We start from the raw sequence: 20,632 nt of genomic DNA on the forward strand, positions 1-20,632 counted from the left end.
TTGAATGCAAAATGATAATAATAATAATGTATATTTATAAATACCACTTGGTTAAATTTTTCCATCAGTTTGGGGGTCCTTGGCCTGAAAAACGTTGAAGACCCCTGCTCAAATGCTAAGTTACACTGGCAGTAGCACTGCTGCTGAGAGAAAAACAAACCATGTAATAAAAACAAGAAACTGTTGTGAATTCATTATGATACAGGATAAGATGTTACGAACCGAACCAAAACCCCAAGAACGACAACCTACTACCCCTGGCTCGGACCGAACCACGTACCAACTGCTCAGGAATAATTTAATGAGATTAATGGCAAAGTATTAAAATGTAAATCAGTCGTTTTGATAAAGTTTAAGCCAGCGGAGAAGAAGTCTTTGCTGGCCTCGACAGCCCGACGCTGAAATTAAACAAGGAAATTCTCGCATTCTGGAATCAGAGAACACCAGCAGTCTTCTTTCTTTTTTTTTGTGCTTGTTAAATAGATTTTAAAATAAAACAAATTTCCGCTGAATGTTTCAGCACTGTTTGCCTCCGTCTCTACAACCCAAGCCCAAAAAATGATGAACACCCCGTTGAGGCAGATAATGTGGCAGGGGGAGAGAAATAAGAAAGTGTATATAAAAAATTCAAACCAAATCATGGCTCACATCTTCCTAAAAACAAAAAAAAAGGCTTCCAAATTATGCTTCTTTTCCACTAAGTCTATAATTTATTTTCCTGTATTTCAACAAAGATATGGTGGGGGGTAGTTTAATGTGGGAGAGGAGAAACAGAAAATGGAGTCAAATCACAGCTTAACAAAAGGAAACACTTGGATATGCATTAGAGTGGGACGGGCCTCGGTTTCCTTTAACAGTGCTGGTTTTCACATTACGTACAGGGATTGTTATGGCGCGCTATCAACAGTCCACTCTTACACCGCCTCTATTTTCTCTTCATCTCTCTTCTTATATCCCCCTAATTTTTATACTGGCTCTGTTTGAGTCTCACCCAAATTACAATCATTGCCTCCAAATTGCACCTCTGTCGTGAGCTTGTTTATTCTGGCATCTTCGTCTTCATTGTCCCATAGTGTTGTCCTTCTTTTCCTTTGTTCGTTGCCTTTGCTATCTTTTAATCATGTCTGATTTTTTATTTATTTTTTTCTTTCCCGTGTGACAGAAAAGCAGGACAGGCCAGTCTGCACATACACAAACTCATACACACAGCTGACCACAACAAACAAGCAAGCGACAAACCTTCAGTGGCTGGTGTTGTGCCCGGTAATGATCTTTAATTACCGCCAGCCTAATACACACAGGCAAACTAACAAGCTGTCCGTTAGCTTTAACTTTTTAAAAGACTTGCTGTGGGGCATCGGCACACAATTATGACAGCGTAGCTTTTCTTTTTCTGTGTACAAAACCATAGCTCACTGCACACCACGGTCTCATCCACAAAATGATAAGCTTTTTTTTTTTTTTTTTGCATCAAAAGTCTGACCTCAATGACAATGTAGCACCATCCATTAGCGGACAGAAAGTTCTGAGGGTTGTTTGGCGGTGCGAGTTTTTTCTTTTTCACCTTTGTCGCTCCTTTCAATCAGTGATTCCATTCTGAGGGGGAAAAGAAATGTCAGTCATGAGGTCTTTTCATCTGTTTCATTTGTGCCGTGAATCACGATGTGTGTGCTTTAACACCTCCAGTTGGCTAATTGCTGCCTGACACACAATCAAACGCATCCACGCTCTCGCCTCCTGCCGTATCCTTTTAATACGACGGGCAAGTTTTTGGGGAAAAAAAATTTACCATTGAACAGTCGAGGAAAGTCTGTCATGTAAAGGTGAAAAATTCACCATTGAACAGTAGAGGAAACTCTGCCATGTAAAGGTGAAACGATTAGTTGGTGCATCTACTTACACTGATCACAAAATTATGACCACTGACAGGAGAAATGAATAACGTCGACCATCTTGTGACAATTAAATGTTCTGCTGGGAAACTTTTGGACCTGGCATTCATTCGCGGGGACGCTACTTAGACATGTAGCACCCACCTAGACTAGACCAGGTACCCCCACCCCATAGCAGTGACACTCCTTGATGGCAGCAGCCATCTCCAGCAGGATGCAGCCTGACACACAGTGCGTTTGAATTCGACTTTCTGAATGTAGTCCTTGTCTCAGTTTACATGCAATGGAGAAAGTCAAAAAACTGACTGAAACATGTCCTCCTCCTCCTCCACACTAGGTGGCGATATGTGTCTTGTTAGTGGGTTGTTACCATGTTAATGCGGCCTCCTTTCCGGTTGACCTGATTATGTCATACAATAAACGAGAGTCGTTCATGTAGCAGACCGACATTTCAAACAACAACCAGACGGATAATAGTTCAGCTTTTTTAATCTCATACGTCATGTGCGCGCTCCTTCAGATAAGATGGCGCTATCCCTCAGGTGGTTCTTCTACCAACTCTGTTTACCTTCTTCTTCTGTGACCGGCTTTCTAGGATGTTTTTGTTCTGGGGTCATACACCAACGCTGCAGTTGTGGAGCATGCGCACACGTGTTGTCTAGTTAAAGTCTGATTAAGGCGTGTACATGCTGGAGAAAATCAATTTCCAATCACTATTATCTTAATCGGATAAGGAGAACTCCGATTTTAGTCGGAGTAATGTGTATACGTGCACTTGAGTTGTCCGGTTAAAGTCCGATTAAGGCAATAATTAGTTTTTTTCACGTGCGTGTAAACGTAGTGACGGACACAAACACACAAAAACGGTTTTAAAAAGGCCCCCACTAACACTACGAGGCACCACAGGACAGAAGACCTCTGTCCATTCTCTGATGAGCCTGTTTGAAAATCGAACAAAATGTAAATCGAATTGCGTTATACGGCTTGTGTGTTACTGACCCTAAACTCTCCACTTGTAGATGCAACAAAACAGGGCAAATAGTCGTCATTAGACAGAACATGCGGCGCACTGACGATCCAGCTTGCTGCGTTTTGATTTACAGCGGGCGCAGAAGTGTGCGTTTGATCTCGCTAACTTGGACTTGTTGTGTCAGTCACTCCTCGGAGAGGAGCAGTCACTTTACTGACTGTATTTTTGTGCGTCTGCGTGACTACTCTGTTCTTAAAGTGATCAAATGCAGCAAACTTCATAAGTGCGGCGAGAGGGAGAGGGAGTGAGAGATGAGAGGGAAGGCTCATCTGCATCTGTATTTGAAGTGGCAAATGCAAATGGATCGAATGATCTGACGAGAGGAAAATGTGAATTCCTCTCTGCAGCTATTTGCAGATGAAAAAAAAAAAGAAAAGAAAATGAAACGTTGCCTTTTCTCTTTTGGACAGGCCCTTTAACATTTCCATAAAATGCCACCCTATCAGACATGTAATAAACCACTACGGGTTCCAAATTGAAATTACAGATGATATCCTGACAACATTCAGAGCAGGGATTAGTCTGTTTTATTCGAGATTTCACTTGTCTTGTGCTGCACAAGTGCCAGTGTCTGTATCTGGGTAAAAGGCTGTGGGCTTTGAGAGTCACAATTTAAAGACACATTTTACAGCAAAGCTGAGAGCGAGAAGAGACACAAGCTCCTTCTGCCAGCTCTTTTATCCTTGTTTTTCTTCTCCAGTTTCCCTTCCAGCTCAGTAAAGGACAGCATTGGACTAAGGACTGTGATAGATTGGTAGTTCTGCATGATTGCACTGTGTTCTTGGTTTACACGCTGGAAATTTCCAGCCTGTCTCATGTGTAGATTGTCTTGTCTTAACTTCTTAACAGCTCCTCATGTAGATGAGCTTTATTGTCACCACAACAGTGCGGTGTCGCTTTAACAGACAAAGAACGAGGCTTCGTTTTCTGCCTCTGTGCCGAGGCTCCCTGCCTCAGCCTGTCTGTCTACCAACTTTTTCCAAACATCAAGAGAACAGACGACGGGTGGAGGGAGAGAAATGAGTAAAGGCTTATCTGCTTCAGTCAACGCTGCAAATGTAAATGGAGCAAATGATCTTACACGGGGAAATGTGAACTCCTTTCTGCTGCTATTTGCAGATGGAGTAAAGGAAAACCTCTTCTAATAATGGACAGGGAACGTTTCCAGATGAACTTCTTTGGCATCGAGGGGAAGGGAGATGCTGCTGCAAGTTGAGAATTCAGACACAAGACTTGAGAGATACTCTGTTGGTACAGAACCCGAATTTTTATTAAAATAAATAATGCAAAAATGTTTCTGGGCCTTTCAGCGATCAAATGAAACATCAGAAACGCGTCGTTCTACTCTTTTAAGAAAACAGCAAAGCAGCTAATGCTGCTCGCGCCCTTCCTGCTCCTGGTCAAAGGCAATAACTGAAGCAATAAGCTGTTTTATTTACAAGGACATGAGTCCATTAAACGTTCAAACCGTTTGATTTAGATGGCTGACACTGATCCTGAAATTGAGGTAAACAAAACCCAATTGCCCAAGATTTAAGCGAAAAGTGCATCCGTCTTTTGTCCCAATATTTCTGAAAGTGTGTTTACAGCTCTGAAGCATTTGTGGGGGAAAAAAATGTTTTTTGTAACCTTTCTCGTCTCTAATGAGAGAAGATTTTAAGTCTGAGACGTCTGCAGCTCTGGCTGCGTAAAGGTCAGGGTTAGGTTGCTACGATGCGCCAGGATTTGTGCCTGCGGTCGGGGTTGCGCTGTGGGTAATGTAGGCAGTGGGTCTTCACGTGGAATCCATGATCACGTGTCTAAATCCATTTCGAATCATCAAAGGGGGATAAATTCACACCCTGCTGATCACGGCGCCCGTTCGATGAGAAAGTCTTCACATTCCTGACCATCAAGAGGAGCCATTTGATTCAAATTCAACATGGCTCCTTCTCCTACTCAACCTTTTGTCAGGTGTTGGTTAAAAGGAGTGCAACCTGTGAGATGAGACATGTTTTACATCTCTCAGACGTGTTTTACAGCTCAGATGAAGGTATATGTTGAGAAGCTAGCGAGGCTTCAAAGGAAGGGGCAGCTAGGTGTCACAGGCGGGTAGAGTGAGGGTAAAAAAAAAACTCAACTTGCCAGCACTTTGATCATGTTCACCACTAAAGGCTAGAGCTCTTTTAGGGAGAAAGAAAATGCACTTTTGGATAAGAGGTCTTATTCAATTGTGTTTTTTTTTCTCTTCCATTTCTTTTTGAAGTGTAAATATAGATGAATTGATGCTTCTGTCTAGTGCGTTTTCTGTTTCATAAATACTTGTTAAGGACTCGTGCAGAGCCGAAAATAATGGAATGATGATTCATGCTAATAAATGCTAAAAATGAATGTAATTCCAAAGATGTTTGAATTTTGTCTCAGCTGATGTCTGATAACACCCGCGTGGAATGGCATCGGTTTATTATTTCGACGGCAGATGGCTGACAACACAATTGAGTCTGAGGCTGCGAGTGTGTTATTTGTAAGGGGGAAATTTGTGTTTGTTAGGCCATCGCCACGCGGAAAGAAGCGGGATTGATGGCAGGTTTTTAGCGGCGCGACAAAGGACTGGGACATGATAAGGAAATTGTGGAGCAAACGGGGGAATAATTGTCATCTGTTATGAGTGAGACTGGTAAGAGACGGTGGAAAGGGGCCGGATAACGAGAGGAGACTCCGCTTTTTCAGCTGTGGTATAAATGTTCGGTCACAGCAGCAAGGCGACACACTACTCATTTCACCCTTTTAAAATCCCCCCTCTGCCTCCTGTTTGCCTAACGAGTTTTTGTGCGCGCGTGTGCGTGTGAATATGTGTGACTGTCGGCCTCCTTTGCCTAATTTTGCAGTTGGTTCCTTCTTGTCTGCTCTCTTTCCTCCCTTTATCCTTATTTATTTGTCAGAGGTTGTGTTCAGGGACGTTCCTTGTCATTCGTCAGCGCGGCCCATAAAACACACTGTCATGACTGACTGGCCACGCTCCAAACTCATTACCGATTGGCTGACAGAGCGGGTCGCTCTGTTCTGCTCCGCTGTGTTTGACTCCTGTTTGCCAGACATTTCGAGCTCAGGAAACTTTAAATGCGCCGGTGTCTTTCTTCGCGCCACTCCTCTCAGCCTCCCGCTCAAGGTCACATGAATATGGATTTACCCTCTCCTTCCAGCGCGCACATACTGATGATGAAGTCTAAGATCTACTCAGAGGGATTATAATTCAGAACGTAGGTCTGCTCCTGGCATCTGGGCGTCTCTCTGTTCCACTGTCTGTCTGGCAATGTGTGTTAAGGAATAAGAAAGATGAAGAGGGCTACTGTAGGCGCAGAGAGCCGAGATGAAGAGCAGAGAAAGGAGAATGGATGATGATGACGGTGGAATCAGGGGAGGTGGAGCTGGCTCCGAGAGTGTCTCGTAAGAGAAAAAAAAACGGGGGGTGGGGGACTTGAAGATTGGAAAAGGGCAACATACAATGTTATTGAGTTTCTGTTGCGGCTGATCGGCCATATCCATTTCATCATATTGAGCTGGCTGCACGCCACCGAGTGCTGCAGAAAATCTGTCCTCTGTTTGTGTGTTTTCCTCCAGACTAATATTGTGCAGAGTCACCTCATGTGTGCATACATGTACATTAGGAGCGTCACAAACGATTTTTTTGTTAATCGAGTCACCGATTATTTTTGCGATTAATCGACCAATCGATCAATCGACTAATCGGATCGTACACTAACTTTGGCGCTAATGGTAGAAGCTAACTAGCCAAATAGCTTAATTACCATGGCAACTGTTTCTCTTCATCAGAAATTGAATCAGCCACAACGTGCTTCCTATTGTATGCAAGAGTATTAGAGCCACCCATGCAAAAAAAAATTAGAGGAGGTACTGTAGATTTTTTTATACCATCATGCACTTGATTGAATTTGAATTTCGGGATCAATAAAATTATTATTATCTTATCTTGAGACCACAGTGCATCTTAGACTTCGGGATTCTAAGGGCGGATAGGTGAGACACTCCTGAGCCTTTACTTCCCACACTCAGTGGACAAGGCGACTGTGTGACAATATCCACGCTACTGTTTACAATATATATTTATATATATATATATATATTTTGCCTATTTTCTCGAAATTTCGTCTTTTTTCTCAAAGTGCACGATGAAAAGAAAGTATTTTTTTCTTATGGGTGGCCCTGAAAACAATTCCATTTCCTTTTCAGATGTTCGTACATCAGCATCATTCTGCCTTGCAGATTGTGCATTGCACATTCTTCTCTTTTATGTTTTTGATGAAATGCTCCCAAACTTTCGAGCTCCGGTTAGCCATGATACCGTCTGGACACAGCTTTTCTGGTGACATCACGGTTTAGGACTAATGCGTCATGTGCTTCTAGGACAGGAAGGCAGACAAGGCGGCAGAAGGTACAGAAGCAGTTTAGAGGGAAAATAAACCACGACGTCAATTATTAAATTAGTCAATTTAGTCGACCAATCTTGGCAACCCTAGTGTACATTCTGTTAGCATGCACTTATCCTCACTACAGCGCTTCTTATTACTTTCTGACGACTTCTAAGACTGACGCTACGTTTTCTAGTCACTCACTCTCTTGCTCTTTTCCTCCTTCACTCTTCTGCCTCGCTTGTAATTTAATCTGTAATCTGATTAACCTTCTTGCTTTCCTTCGTTTAACGAGTCAGTCACGCATCGCCTTCCTCCTCACTCTTCTCCCTCCTTCTCACCGCTTTGTCTCTGTTTCTCACTCACAGAAAACAACAAGGCCCCTTTACAAAGGTCTCGCTCTCGGCAGAATATCAATGCGAGTTCATCGGCGGCGGCGGCGGCGGCGGGGAAAGCTCCCCCTGCCAAGGAGGCCCACAACGAGGCCGAGGGCCACCCGTCCACCGCCAGGGCCAAGGCCGCCGTGTGCTCGGCGCCAGGCCGCAGGTACAGGAACGTCCCGGGTCAGAGCTACGGGGTGGACAGAGAGAGGGTGGTGGAGAGGGTCAAACCGGCTGAAAAAGAGATGGAGGTCGAAGCCGACGCTCCGACCTTCCAGCCGTCCTTCTCCCCTTCCTCGTCCTCCTCCTCGTCCTCCTCCTCCGGTCCCGCGGTGGGCAGCTGCGGCTCCAACGGAGAGTCGGACGTGGAGGCTCTCTTAGCCAAACTCAGAGCCTTGTGAGGTTCATGTCTTATCTGAAATACACTGAACATAAACAGTATGTTTCTACCGCATGTCTGAATGTATTAGTTGAAAGTTAGCTTGGCAATAAAATAATAATAGAATAAAGAGAGATACGAAACATAAACTATTTTAAAGCTTTATGAAAAATATATACGTTTGTATGAAAATAGTGAAACATCTGAGAACCATGCTGTTTAACGCTCGATGGTACCGACGTAAAAATAATCATCTGAAGTCGGCGCAGACTGCCGGTCACACTTTAACCCACGGGAGTCAAGAAAAAAAGGTCACGAAAGAGACTGATTTTCAGCATATTAGTGTCGTGTTAAGAAAAAAATACACTGTACACTGCCAAAAAAAAAAATTTGGCTCCATTATGTCTTCCAAGCAGTGTGAAACTTTTTATCAGAAAGTAAAAATGACAACATTGCTAAGCACTTTTTTTTGTAATCGACAAATATGCAAAACATTTTCTTTCACATTGGCGTTTTTACATGTTCGTCGTATTATCTTGTCCTACTTCTTCTGTGTTCTTTTATTACCACATTAGTTATTTTCTTATTCTTGGTGTTAGTCATGTTCAGTCTTAATTATGTTTCTCTCCCTTTCACTTCTTTTTTTGTCTTTTTTCATTCCTTGTTGAATAAGTTGACGTCTTTTATATTCAAAGCATTGGCCTAATTGTTTGTGATTTGATTAAACCTTCACAGGCTGTCATAATAATAAGATGTCATTTGATTTGGAGGTTGATGTTGTTTCTTGTCTCATTTTAAATGGAAACATTTATATGCAGCGAAAACAAGTCTGCAAAAAAAAAAGAGAAAGGTTTTTGCAAAAAGGTTATAGTCCAAAACGTGTCTGACGCTGTTTTCTTCTACATTCCAGATGAAATGATTCATATCTTCTTCGTATTTGCTGTATCTCCACTTTTATAGACCCATTTACAATAAAATGATGCAAAAACACGTCTTTAAGTTGTGTTTGTAAGAACGAGTGTGAGATGTGAGCTCATCAGCGTCTGTGTGACTAATCATAACCGAGCAGAAACACAGATCACTTCCTTGTTACTGCCACCCTGAGATTATAAAGTCAACCTCAACACAAGTACGTACACCCATCAGCCACAACATTAAAACCACTGACGGAAAAAGTAAACGACATTCATCATCTTGTGACAATTCAATGTTCTGCTGGGAAACCTTAAGACCGTCATTCATGTGGCACCACCACCGCATAGCAACGACGGTCATTGATGGCAGCAAACCTCCCCAGCAGGATGAAGAATGAAACAACTAAAAAAAAAACATGACACATGTCCATTCTCTGATGACTGTTTTGGAGACACGAGTGGGACCTACACATTATTAGAAAGGCGGTCATAATGTTATGGCTGATTTGTGTGCAATATAGCTTGACGCTAAAAGCTAGTCTCCTTTGAAATGGCTTTCAAAAAAAAAAAGTCTATGATCAAATTTATCACTCTAAAATAAAACCTAACATCTGGACCATAGACGTACCCTTAATTCTGTTTTTATACGTGAACATTTGTACCTTTTTTTTTATTTTCTTCCGTCTATGATGTGTAAGGTTGCGCCTTTGTTGAACAGCACGTTACGTGACGAGGCGTTACAGCGCAGTGTCCTTGGAATCGGCTCCACTATGAGCACAGTTTTCACATCCTTCATAAATGCACTCGCTCATAAAAGGAAAAAAAAAAAAAAACAGGTACATATTTGTGCGGACGATAAAAATGCAGATTCGCCACAGTTTCTGTGCATCTGGGCTGTTAAATGCTCGAGAGAAAACTCAAAGCTCGTCCAAGAGCGCGTGTGAACTTTAACCTCCTCCCTTTTGCTAATTAAATAAGACATTAAAGAGCAACGATTCCTCCTTTAAACACATAAATCAGTGGTACAGATATACATATATATAGATATATAGATATGATAGGTCCCATATAATCTGGACGGACACGGAATTGAGAAGTGAAGTGAGAGGGAGAGATCTGCTGACCAGTTAACCCGCTATCTGACAAGGTCTGCCCGCTGAAGCCTGGCAGCTGGCGAATATCTTCAGCACGGGGAGCGGCCAAACTGTCCCCATCTGGAGCCCAGCCAGAGACAAACATCTCCCCGGTGATGCAATCGGCTGCTTGGGAGAGCAAAGCAAGTCGCTAACCGAGCTCCTCCTGTGGCCTTGATTTAGTTTTAGCTGGTTGCGGCTTTTTTTTCTTTTTTCTTTTTTTTTTTACTGAGCAGCTTAAAGTCACACCAAGGTCTCTTATAAGTTCTCTGCTTGGATGTAATAGCGGGCTTTTTCAATGTGGCAGGTTTTTGTTGGTGGAAAAAAAAACTTCAAAGGAGAGTAAAACACCTCTGTTTTTTTGTGTTGCACCAGTTACATTTTTAGTTTCTTCAATTATATTTTGATGGGGGAGTTTATGTGCGTGGTCGTCGTCCTGTGTCTAATACGCTGTTTCAGAGGCTGCATCCTGGTGTTACTAGAAAATAATCAGCGTGCCCTGCAGCCTGCGTCTGATTCCAGTTCCCATACACCAAAGACAAGGATGTCCCCTAATGCTTTATTAATTTAGTAGGGTTTTTGATTTTGTTTTTGGTTTTTTTACCATTGGGTATTTCCATTTGGGCACCCACCCCTGGGCAAAGTCCACATCTTGTCGAATTTTGAATTACAAAGAAAAACCAAGCCCCTGCAGCACACGTGTTAAAAAGCTTCAAAAGCTAATGCATAAACACAAACTCACTGCGAAGCGTTACTTCGTTAATGCGCCGGGCTTTAATGAACTCGTAAGGTGAGCCCTCCCTTAAACTTTTGCAGCAGTTCATCGCAAGCGAGCGGATCCAAATTGAAGCTAATTGACGCCTGCGAACCAGGCGACGACCACGCAAACGCCACCGCGGCGCTTCCAGCTGGAAATTTCCACTGTTTGGAAACGACATTAGGAGGGAAACTGGAAGTGGAGGCGAGATCCAAACGACGCGAAAGCGAAATGAAACTGAGCGTCCGCGGGGCAGAAAGCAAAACTCTCCCTTTAATTGCGGGGGAGCGGCGGGGAGGCTTAGCCGGTGCGCGAGCGCCGGGCGTCTGCGCGGGAGAGAGTCACCGGGGAGGAACCTTAACCCGAGGCCCCATCGCGGAAGCCCGAGTCAATTTGGAAACGAACGCTGTTGACGGATGAAGTGAATATCGAGCTCTCTGTCCACAATCGCCAATGTTCTGCTTCGGAAGAAAAAGAAACTAAATAAATAAATAAAGGGACGCCAACTGTTATTCATGGGGCGGGAAATATTCCGTTGTGGGGTTTGGAGGCAGCCGGTGGCGCGGCACACATTGCACAGATGGAGGGAAGAATGGAATCCATTAAATATGAGCGAAATTCTGGATGCAAATGTCATGTCGTCAGTCTAGTACCTGAAAGCCGATGAATTGGCCTCTACAAGAGAACAAGGAACCGAGGCAGACCTTAAAAAAAAATCCACCGTGAAGCTTTTGGAGTCGCCCTCGCAGTCACACCCTGACTTCAGTGAAAAGCTATAGGCAGAGCTCAAACAAACGTCTCAGGCTGTTCGACGAACGCAAACAAAACGTGCCGAGGGAAGTCCAAACTTGCGCATGCAGCTGCATACGTCCCCCCCTCTCAGGATCTGAAAGGATGATTACATTTCGCTGCGGCATCTGTGCGGGCATGTTCCACCGAAAGCAAATGGGGAAAAAATGACCGGCTAAACTCAAATTGAGAGGAGAAGGAGAGCATAAGGAGGGGTAGGATCCTGTTATGCTGAGGGAGCCTTCGTTACTCACAAGCCTGTGTTCCATCCGCGAGGTTTTTCTACGGGCCTAATAAAGTGGAGCAAAACATATTGTCGAGCAGATTGCAATCTGGGCTTCTTTGATTGGAGATGAAGTTAAAAATGTGTCTGAGGATGAGCAAAGGAGGGGCGGGTACGCGGCGGAGCAACAGATTTGTCACCGTTTCTCTTCCCCAGGAGTGAAAAGAGGCAGAACCGGGGTGTATTTATAACCGCATGTACACATCCACTGTGGATTTTTCAGGGTGCTCCAAAATTGCTTTCTATTTCCAGGTTTGCCGGGCGGAATCGTTTTCTAATCTACCGTTGACGGCGTCAGTCACAGCTGTGGAAAGGAGTTAGGAAGGATGTGGCCATTCATCCCTGTCTTCCACAAAATATGTTGTGCCGCTAATTCGTCCTTGCCAAATGTGTTTTGGTGGCGGTGTAATTGCTGCCTGGATTACTCTCGCTGTCAGTGGTTATTACGCTCAAGAAAGTACGAGGTTCTTATGCCTTTTTTGGCACGGCGAGCGGGCGAAGCAGCGAGTCAGCAGCTTCGGCCTCTTGTCGGGATCTCGAACGCTTGTGCATTGGCGACTCTGTAGTTAGGCCGAGGCAAATCCACTCCAATGTGCTTTATTTTGCTTTTACCTGCCGTAACGTTACAACCACTGACGGGAGGAAGGAATAACATTGACCATCCTGTGACAATACAATGTTCTGCCGGGAAACTTTTGGACCTGACCAGGCACCCCCACCCCACAACAATGGCACTCCTTGATGGCAAAAATGGTTTAAAGGAAAAAAAGGTGTTCACCTGGGTTCCAAATTCACTAGATCCCAAACTCCCTTCAACCTAGGACCCAAAGGATGGAGACCTACACAATATTAGGAAGGTGGTCATAATGTTATGCCTCATCTCTCTCTATAGGTAATTTCCCTAAAATGTCACAACCATTGGGTGGGGGTGGTCAGGGTTAATTGTTATGAAACCAACCTATTTGCACAGTATCAGGGCTGGTTAGGTGCATCATTAAGAACGTGGCCTCTGTGAGTAACAGATGGGTGCATTCACAGCTAGCGGCCCTAGTCCCCTGGCTGTCTGCTTAGATGTCACCCGGCCACCTCAGCTCCACTCCCGCTCCACCTGTGTGCCGCCTTTTCTGAAGCCAGGTCAGACCCCGACAAATTGGGGACGACCGAAGCGGACGCACCAGGCTTCTTCGAAAGCGCTCTTCGGGGAAGCCTGTGGGCGACATCACGGGAGGGAGGGTCGGTCAGTCTTCAAGTGCGATCGCATGCGAATAGTTAACATTATGACCGCCTTCCTAATATGTGTGTAGGTCTCCATAGGTTCCTCCAAAAGATTTGTCATTGGAGAATGGACATGTCCTATGGTGTCTGGAGAGGAGGGGCATCAAGGGACACTTGATCAGTTCGGGATCTAGTGAATTTGGAGGCCAGGTCAACACCTTCCTCTGCATCCTGCTGCCATCGAGGAGCGGGTGAATCTAGGTGGGTGCTACATGTCTAAGCAACATCCACACAAATGCCAGGTCCTAAAAGTTTCCCAGCAGAACTTTGAATTGTCCCAAGACGATCAATGCTCACTTTACTTCTCCTGTTAGTGGTTTTAATGTTGTGGCTGATTGGTGCGTAACCGAGTACAAATTAGCTCTAATCGCTCTCTTCCCCAAACTTCTGCTCTCCTCTTCCAGTAAATCGAAGTGCTGACTTCGTGTCTTTCCTCCTCCGTGTCTCCCACCACCACAAAGATGGAGCTTTCTTTTTTTTCTTTCCTATTTCTGTTCTTCTGAACTGTCACCACAGAACATCACTGTGTGGCAGAACCCGACTAATCATCGTACGGCTCAGAGTCACCTTGTTGCCGGGCTCAGATCCAGGAGGAGACAGCCACGGCGGCGAACCAACGCCCTCGCAAGCGTCATCCAGGGACGTGTCGGGCTCGCGCTGTTCCTCCCCGTTTATTGATCAAACCAGACTTGTCACAGATGAAATGTTTCACGTCTGTGCAGTAGCAGCGTTCGCCGCTCCAACACTTAAACCGCCAGCATATTCTTTCCCTTCCTCCTTATTATTCCTCCCTCGTTCCTCGTCTAGCGGCGGTTCTCCGTCGTGCCGCGTTGCCCTCTCTTTTCTTTTCTGGGGCTACCTCCATCTGTCACTCCAGGTGTGTTTTTGTGTTTCGCGTCTGGATTTCTTTGATCACTGCCGCGTTACACCGGTGTAAATTTTTGCCCTTTTTCAGTTCTCCCGTCTTTGTTCCGTCGCGCCGGAGTGTTTGTTGATGTTTTTGTTGTCGAAACGATGAAAGACAGAGAATTCATCCCTCGCCGCCTTTCAAACAAATAGCACATATTTGGCAATCATGCAAAACACCGCCGCAGATATTGAATACCTCGCTGTATCCGTCCCAGAGCGCTGATTTGTTTCCTCTTCAAACAGCTGAATGGTATCCTGCGGTCTGAGCGCTCGGCATTTTCATTCACGCATAGTTGCTGCAAATTAGCGAGTTTGGGTTGGCCGTAGTTTTCCTTTTATCGGCGGCGGCCGATCTTCACTGGCCGGTCTCTTAATAGTTGTGATAAGTTTGGCTTCCAGTGGAGGAGGAGAGGCAGCACCGAGTGAGTCTGGAAAAACAGAATTATGATAAATTATGAACAAGAACAGGGATAAAAGCTGATTAAAAAAATATATAATTTTGGTTTATTTAGAAGTAGAAATTCTCCAGTTGAAGCTGGCGTTCTTTTATTATGGGCTTCACGTCCCCGACAAACACAACTTGTACAGTATACACCAATCAGGCATAACATTATGACCACCTTCCTAATACTGTGTCGGTCTCCATCCTTTGGGTTCTAAGGGTTGCGTATCTGTGGATCATCCCACAGATACTTGATCAGTTTGGGATCTAATGAATTTGGAGGCCAGGTCAACACCTTGTGCTGTTTTTCGTGTTTTTTTGAGTAGTTTTGCCATCAAGGTCTGGTCTAGGGGGGTGGCACATGTCTAAATAGCATCCACATGAATGCCAGGTTCAAACGTTTCCCAGCAGAACTGGGAAGATGGTCAATGTTATTCGTCTGTCAGTGGTTTTAATGTTGTGGCTGATCGGTGTAGTTTCACACACATACACATTCTTGTATTCATCTTTGTGAGGATAGTCATTGGCATAATGCATTCTCTAGCCCCTTACCCTAACCCTAACCTAATTGTAACCTTTACCCTAAAACTGAGTTTTAACCTTCAAATTGTCCTCACTTTACACAAATGTCCTCAATCTGATGGTGTAAAACTTAAACTGGTTCTCGAAAAAGACAGCTGTGCAAGTACACACAAACACACAAACACACACAAACAGAATTAAAACATTTCATCTGTTAAATTTAGCTTCTTTTAATTATTTCCGTTTTAGGTTTGTCTAACGTCACGCAGTCGAATCCCCGAGGGCCACGGCTCTGAGCCATCAGCGACTGTAAAAAAACACTCCGTACAGTTGTTGTGCTTTGTTGCCAGCAACAGCAGTAGGAACATCTGGCTTTGATCACCATGGTGATGGTGGTGCAGGGAGTGACAGGGCATGCAGGCAGATTCTCAGGGGGACCATTATCCTGTTTAGTAAGCCTAATGAGAGAAAAGGTGTTGCACCTCAGCTAACGGCGCTCCTTGTTTAAAACGGAGACAATGGGAACGTTGTGCATCGCAAATGTAGATAAACCCCGTATTTTCTAATCCTTACCGACAGAGACAACACGTAATTACCGCCCTCGACAAATTAGCATGCTGCTGAAGCTTGACAAAACATTTGAATTGTCGCAACATGGTGTTAAAATGTGCTCCTCGACGTGGCCTGCTGTTAACGATCGGAGCCCCATTCATGTAGGTGTATCACAGCTATTACAGGGGCAAATAATTGATTTAACAAAGGTCTGGAAGAGATATAACATATGAGGCGGTGGGAGGAGGTCATGATGACAAATACAAAGACGGTGTTTGATTGTGAGCCGTGAAACCCACCTACTGGATCATTCACAACAATCATCTTTAGAGAGAACGTTAAACTGTTCTTCTTAATGAAGAATGAAGACAGAGAAATTAAAAGTGGACCCCTTGACAACGCAGCTTCTCATGATGCTTCTCCTGGTTGGCATTTAAAAATACATATATATATATACATATATATATATATATATCTCCTGTATGCTAACCATTTTAGCAATAGAGGCACTGTAACCTGGGAAAACAAACTAGAAGATGTAAGGGACTAGGGGTTGTATGAGTTCAGATTTATTTATTTATTTCCCAATTTTATGTGATGAAAGTCAAGTCGCCACCGGCTACTCTCTGACGACGCCACTAATAAACCACAGTAGACAATGTTGCAACTGTGAAATCTATATTCTTGACCTGAATACATATACTGAGAACAGACTGCTGACGCTCTACATGTTGTGAGCTGTGAATATGCATAGCCTGTATAAAAACAGGCTGCAGCTCAGCACCGTCAAGTGTGGAAAGTATAGAAAAGCTATAGCTACATCCAGCTACATTACACGAACAATTCGAGCGTCCAGATAACAACCCGCCCACTAGCATGTCCACCATCTCCAGCTAATGCAAACTTATGACGATTGCAATTTTTTTATTTGTTTCCATAATTATTTTCCTCTTCGCCTCAATTTCCCAGCCATGAACAACGGAGCCATCGCGCACCTTTGACTCCAGCGCCGACCAAATTCATCGCCGATACAGTTACAGATCAGAACTTTCCCCAGTGCCACTTTTCAAACTTCCAAAACGCAGATTATAAAACCTCCCGGTGCAATGAATCCAGGTTAAGTTCAGTCAGTGTTGCTTCATAGCACAATTCTTCTGTGACACTTCCAAACCATTCATTAAACATTTTAAAAGTCGCTCTTCTGCTTGACTTCTCTGCACACGTAACAATCAACAGTTGTTATTATGTTGGATATCGTAATACTGGCTCCACCAATACGGTCACCTATAACAAACCCATCACGCCTCGATGAATCTGCAGCGGCTCAAGTGATAACAGATAAAAGCTGACAAATATATTTAATTATTATTGTTTTAATGTCAAATGCCATGAAACATAAACTGTACACGCCACCTATGAGCATGACCACCATCTTCAACTAATACAGTTATTATCCTCCTTGCCCCGATGTCCCAGAACAACAGGGGATCACATTCACACCGTTGTACATGCAGACCCACCGGTCTGCGTACACATGTATCACAAGGCATGTGCATAGCTGTCTATTTATATATTTTCCAAACCTCCTGACCTCCTGTCCCACGCTTTGCCTCCAGCTCCTTTGTCATTATGGGCGTTGGACCAGGTATGTCACGGCACTGAAGCTTCATCCTCAAACGGCGCTGCCTTCTCATTAGTGTGCCAAGGAACAGCGATGGCTTCGGGGAGGGAGGCCAACTTCGCTGTCACAAACACATTCGTCAGGAGCCTACAGGTGTCTGGCAACGTGGGGATGTCGCGTCACGGCTCCCCTTATCAATCTGATTCCTCATCAGTCGTCTAATGTGCGGTCGGGAGCCATCGACAGGATCCCCATCGATCTGTCTCGAAGCAGGTTTCTGTTCGGAAAGGAAGATTACAACACCAGAACCGCAGAGATCACTCGGTATGATGTACCTGCTATTACATCATGCATGGATCCCAGTACAACGTTTATGCATGAATAATCCACTTTTTTTTTTTTTTTTGTTACAGAGCTTAGCTTCAGGAAGTTACAAGGTGCTCCACAAAAACAACAGCAGACAGAATCAGAGGTAAAAAAACAAAGGTTGCTCCTCTCAACCTGTAAAGTGCACATTTTATTTATTTTTTTTTATTTATTTATTTATTGATGCCGTCCGTGCAGCTCCAGGAGCAGCCGTAGCAGACGTACCTTCTGGGAAAGTTGATGCACATGCAGCGAGTCTTAACGCCTGATTTAGATTCATGACTCTCTTTCCCTTGTCCACGCTGAAGGTTGGCCCGTGATGCAGATCCGCCATGCGTGATAGCCGGTAAAAGGCGTTGCCACGGCGACGCCGGATGTTTATGGCTAAATGTTTCCTGGAGGGCCCCGAGTTTGCCAACGGTAAATACAGTGATTAAGCACTCCTTTCACTGTTGCATGCCACTAATAAAAATTGCTCGCTGATTAAAAATACAATGGCTGCATTTTTCCAGTGACTGTGGATCAGTAGTTTTAAACATTGTAATGACGGATCACTTTATCACCCTCTGGGCTCGGCCTGTTCTCTAAAACGATTCCTGATGCTTCATTGTAAAATACATATATTTTTAAAGGTGTTGAATGCTGTCGTACTGAAAGGCGCTTTTGTTGCTTGACATCTTCGTTTTGTGTGACGCAGCCTTGGAAAGAGATTTTCAATGTTTAAGTCAGAGCATTGTGTCTGAGTACACTGACCATGCACAGTGTTCGCTTTTGAGATGAAATAAAATAGAATTTTATTGATCCCTTTGGCTAAATTAAGGTATTACAGCTGCAAAGAAAGACAAAAATAGAATGAGGCTAGATAAGAATATAAATATGTATGTATAAAGCTGATGTGTTAAAGCAGGGGTACCCAGAAAATGGAGTGGCCCACTTAACGATCCCAGATGATCCGTCTAAACTTCGCCATTTTTTAAAAATTTCATTTTCTTATCATATATCCGTATTTAAAGGTTTTATTGTGCACAATAATAGCACGTTGTTATATTATATTATTATAAACATAATATATTAATTGTATTTATAAAAGTGGCTCATCTTCACCCCTCACATAATGGTACAGTCTGACGCGACTTTTCTCGTGACCGAGCCAATTTAGCCATGAATTTAGCGAGTATTCAATCCCTTCCAGCGACTTTTTTTTTTTTTTTTTTTTTTTTTCAGCAAAGCGACTATTGACAAATCTAGCGACTTTTTCTGTTGCTTTTGGAAACTTTTAGCGACTCGGATGTGAAAGCACGTATCGCTCTTCTTACTATTCTCAAAGTGCTACGCGTGTGCTGCCCCGCCCCCACTCACTAACAAGCAGACTAACATCCGGGTCTGAGTTTCGATGCGGAAGTGCAAGAAGCTGCAGTTCATCGAGTGGCCGCTTGAGGCTTGAGTGAGTCTGCAAGGATCCAGTGTGGGTGTTCAAAGTATTTAACATTCGTGACACTATGACTTTTATGTTTTAGAAAATTGAACAGTGGTAACAGTCTTGGAAACATGAATATTTTTCCATACACTAGTTTTAATTTTACATACGTTTCGAGACCTGGAAATGTATTAGGCTGAATCAAATTCCATACTTTCCATACTTGCATAGGTGCCCTGAGTTGGTGAAAAATGTTGGCGGTAGTAGTGGTAGGAGGCTGAAAATGCATACTGACATTTATGAATATCAGGAATAAAGACAAACTCCAATAGGAAGGATTGCTCTTGAAAAACAAGTATTGCACCACAAAGACATGAGTTTTTGTTGTTGTTGTTGTCACACATCCATGTTAACAGAACTCCACAGTTAAACCAAACAAGCAGTTCTCCATCTGTGCGTGCAGCTCTAACGACCATGCAGCTCCAGTTCACTTCCTCTACCAGCACAGCAGCGCGCTCTCAAATAAAATAAGACAACCGAGTGTCTTCAAATTAGAGCGCCGGCATTAACTTCTGCGCTCGCTCACTCACCTGTTGCGCCACGAGACACATTTCAACAGGATTTTCGTTCATACTGGAGGCTCTGTGTAGCGGCTGTCTGGTGGGGCTCTGACAGACAGGTAAATGGTGTGGAGAGTTTAGCTTATTGAACTTTGTCACAGAGTTGATGAGCATGCAGCTCAGCAAGCCGGAGGCTGCACAAATCACCCGGAGCAGACTCTCGCCCTCACACTATTGGCAATGAAATAAAAATAAGACTGCTTTTCTGGAGCAGCTTCTGAAATAGCTATAGTCTGCCCAATCACATGCATCTGTTTTTCAGACACAGCCGTGGACAGACAGCGACAGCCGAAGGGGAAAAAAAGAAAAAGTAAATAAATCACAGCCCCGAGAGTTCAATCCTTTCCCCTAATGCCATTTTTCAGACTTCTCTAAATCACAGCTCAGATTATAAAACCTTCCAGCACAATTCAGTCCAAGGTAAGTTCCTGTTCGTGTTCAGTAACACGGTGCACTTAATGTCGCCTCACAACATAACAATCAAATATAATCCCTCTGTGACACAGTTCCAAGGTACGCGCACAATTTCCAAACGCGCTTACAAACCATTCATCAGAGGGTTTGTTTTTTTTTTTTAAAAAAAAGGAATCTTCTTCTGTTTGACTTCTCCGCACCTGACACTCATGGCTGTTATTATGTTGGATATCATAATCTAAAAGTAGAAATGTCATCGCTAGATTGGCCCCACCAATGCAGATGTATAATAAACCTTTCACGCCTCCGTGAGTCTGCAGCGGCTCGTATGATCCTCACGTGTCATGTGCAGCGGAGCATGCGTGATTTTATTTATTTATTTTTCCATCCATTGATGTGGAAGTGAAATGATCATCTCTCAGCCTTGATGTCCAGCGGATGCGAGAACAGTCATAATCTGCCTTTGGTGGATTTCTCGTTTTTCAGATACAAAAAAATAAATAAATAAATAAATGCGGCGTCTGAGCA

At 43.8% G+C, this 20,632-nt stretch overlaps 1 protein-coding gene across 6 annotated transcripts in view; it reads left to right on the forward strand.

Moving 5' to 3' along the window:
* Nucleotides 1–9,080, forward strand: part of LOC125005819 (protein diaphanous homolog 3-like) — a 163,427-nt gene extending 154,347 nt beyond the window's left edge. For all 6 annotated transcript variants that reach the window (XM_047581427.1, XM_047581431.1, XM_047581428.1 and 3 more), the window contains one exon: nt 7,700–9,080. In XM_047581427.1, coding sequence (XP_047437383.1) covers nt 7,700–8,112 — 413 coding nt within the window. In that variant the 3' untranslated portion in view covers nt 8,113–9,080. The remainder of the gene's footprint in view (nt 1–7,699) is intronic.
* The last annotated feature ends 11,552 nt before the right edge of the window (nt 9,081–20,632 follow it).

Source organism: Mugil cephalus, chromosome 3 (genome assembly GCF_022458985.1).
Source record: "Mugil cephalus isolate CIBA_MC_2020 chromosome 3, CIBA_Mcephalus_1.1, whole genome shotgun sequence".
Lineage (NCBI taxonomy): Eukaryota > Metazoa > Chordata > Actinopteri > Mugiliformes > Mugilidae > Mugil > Mugil cephalus.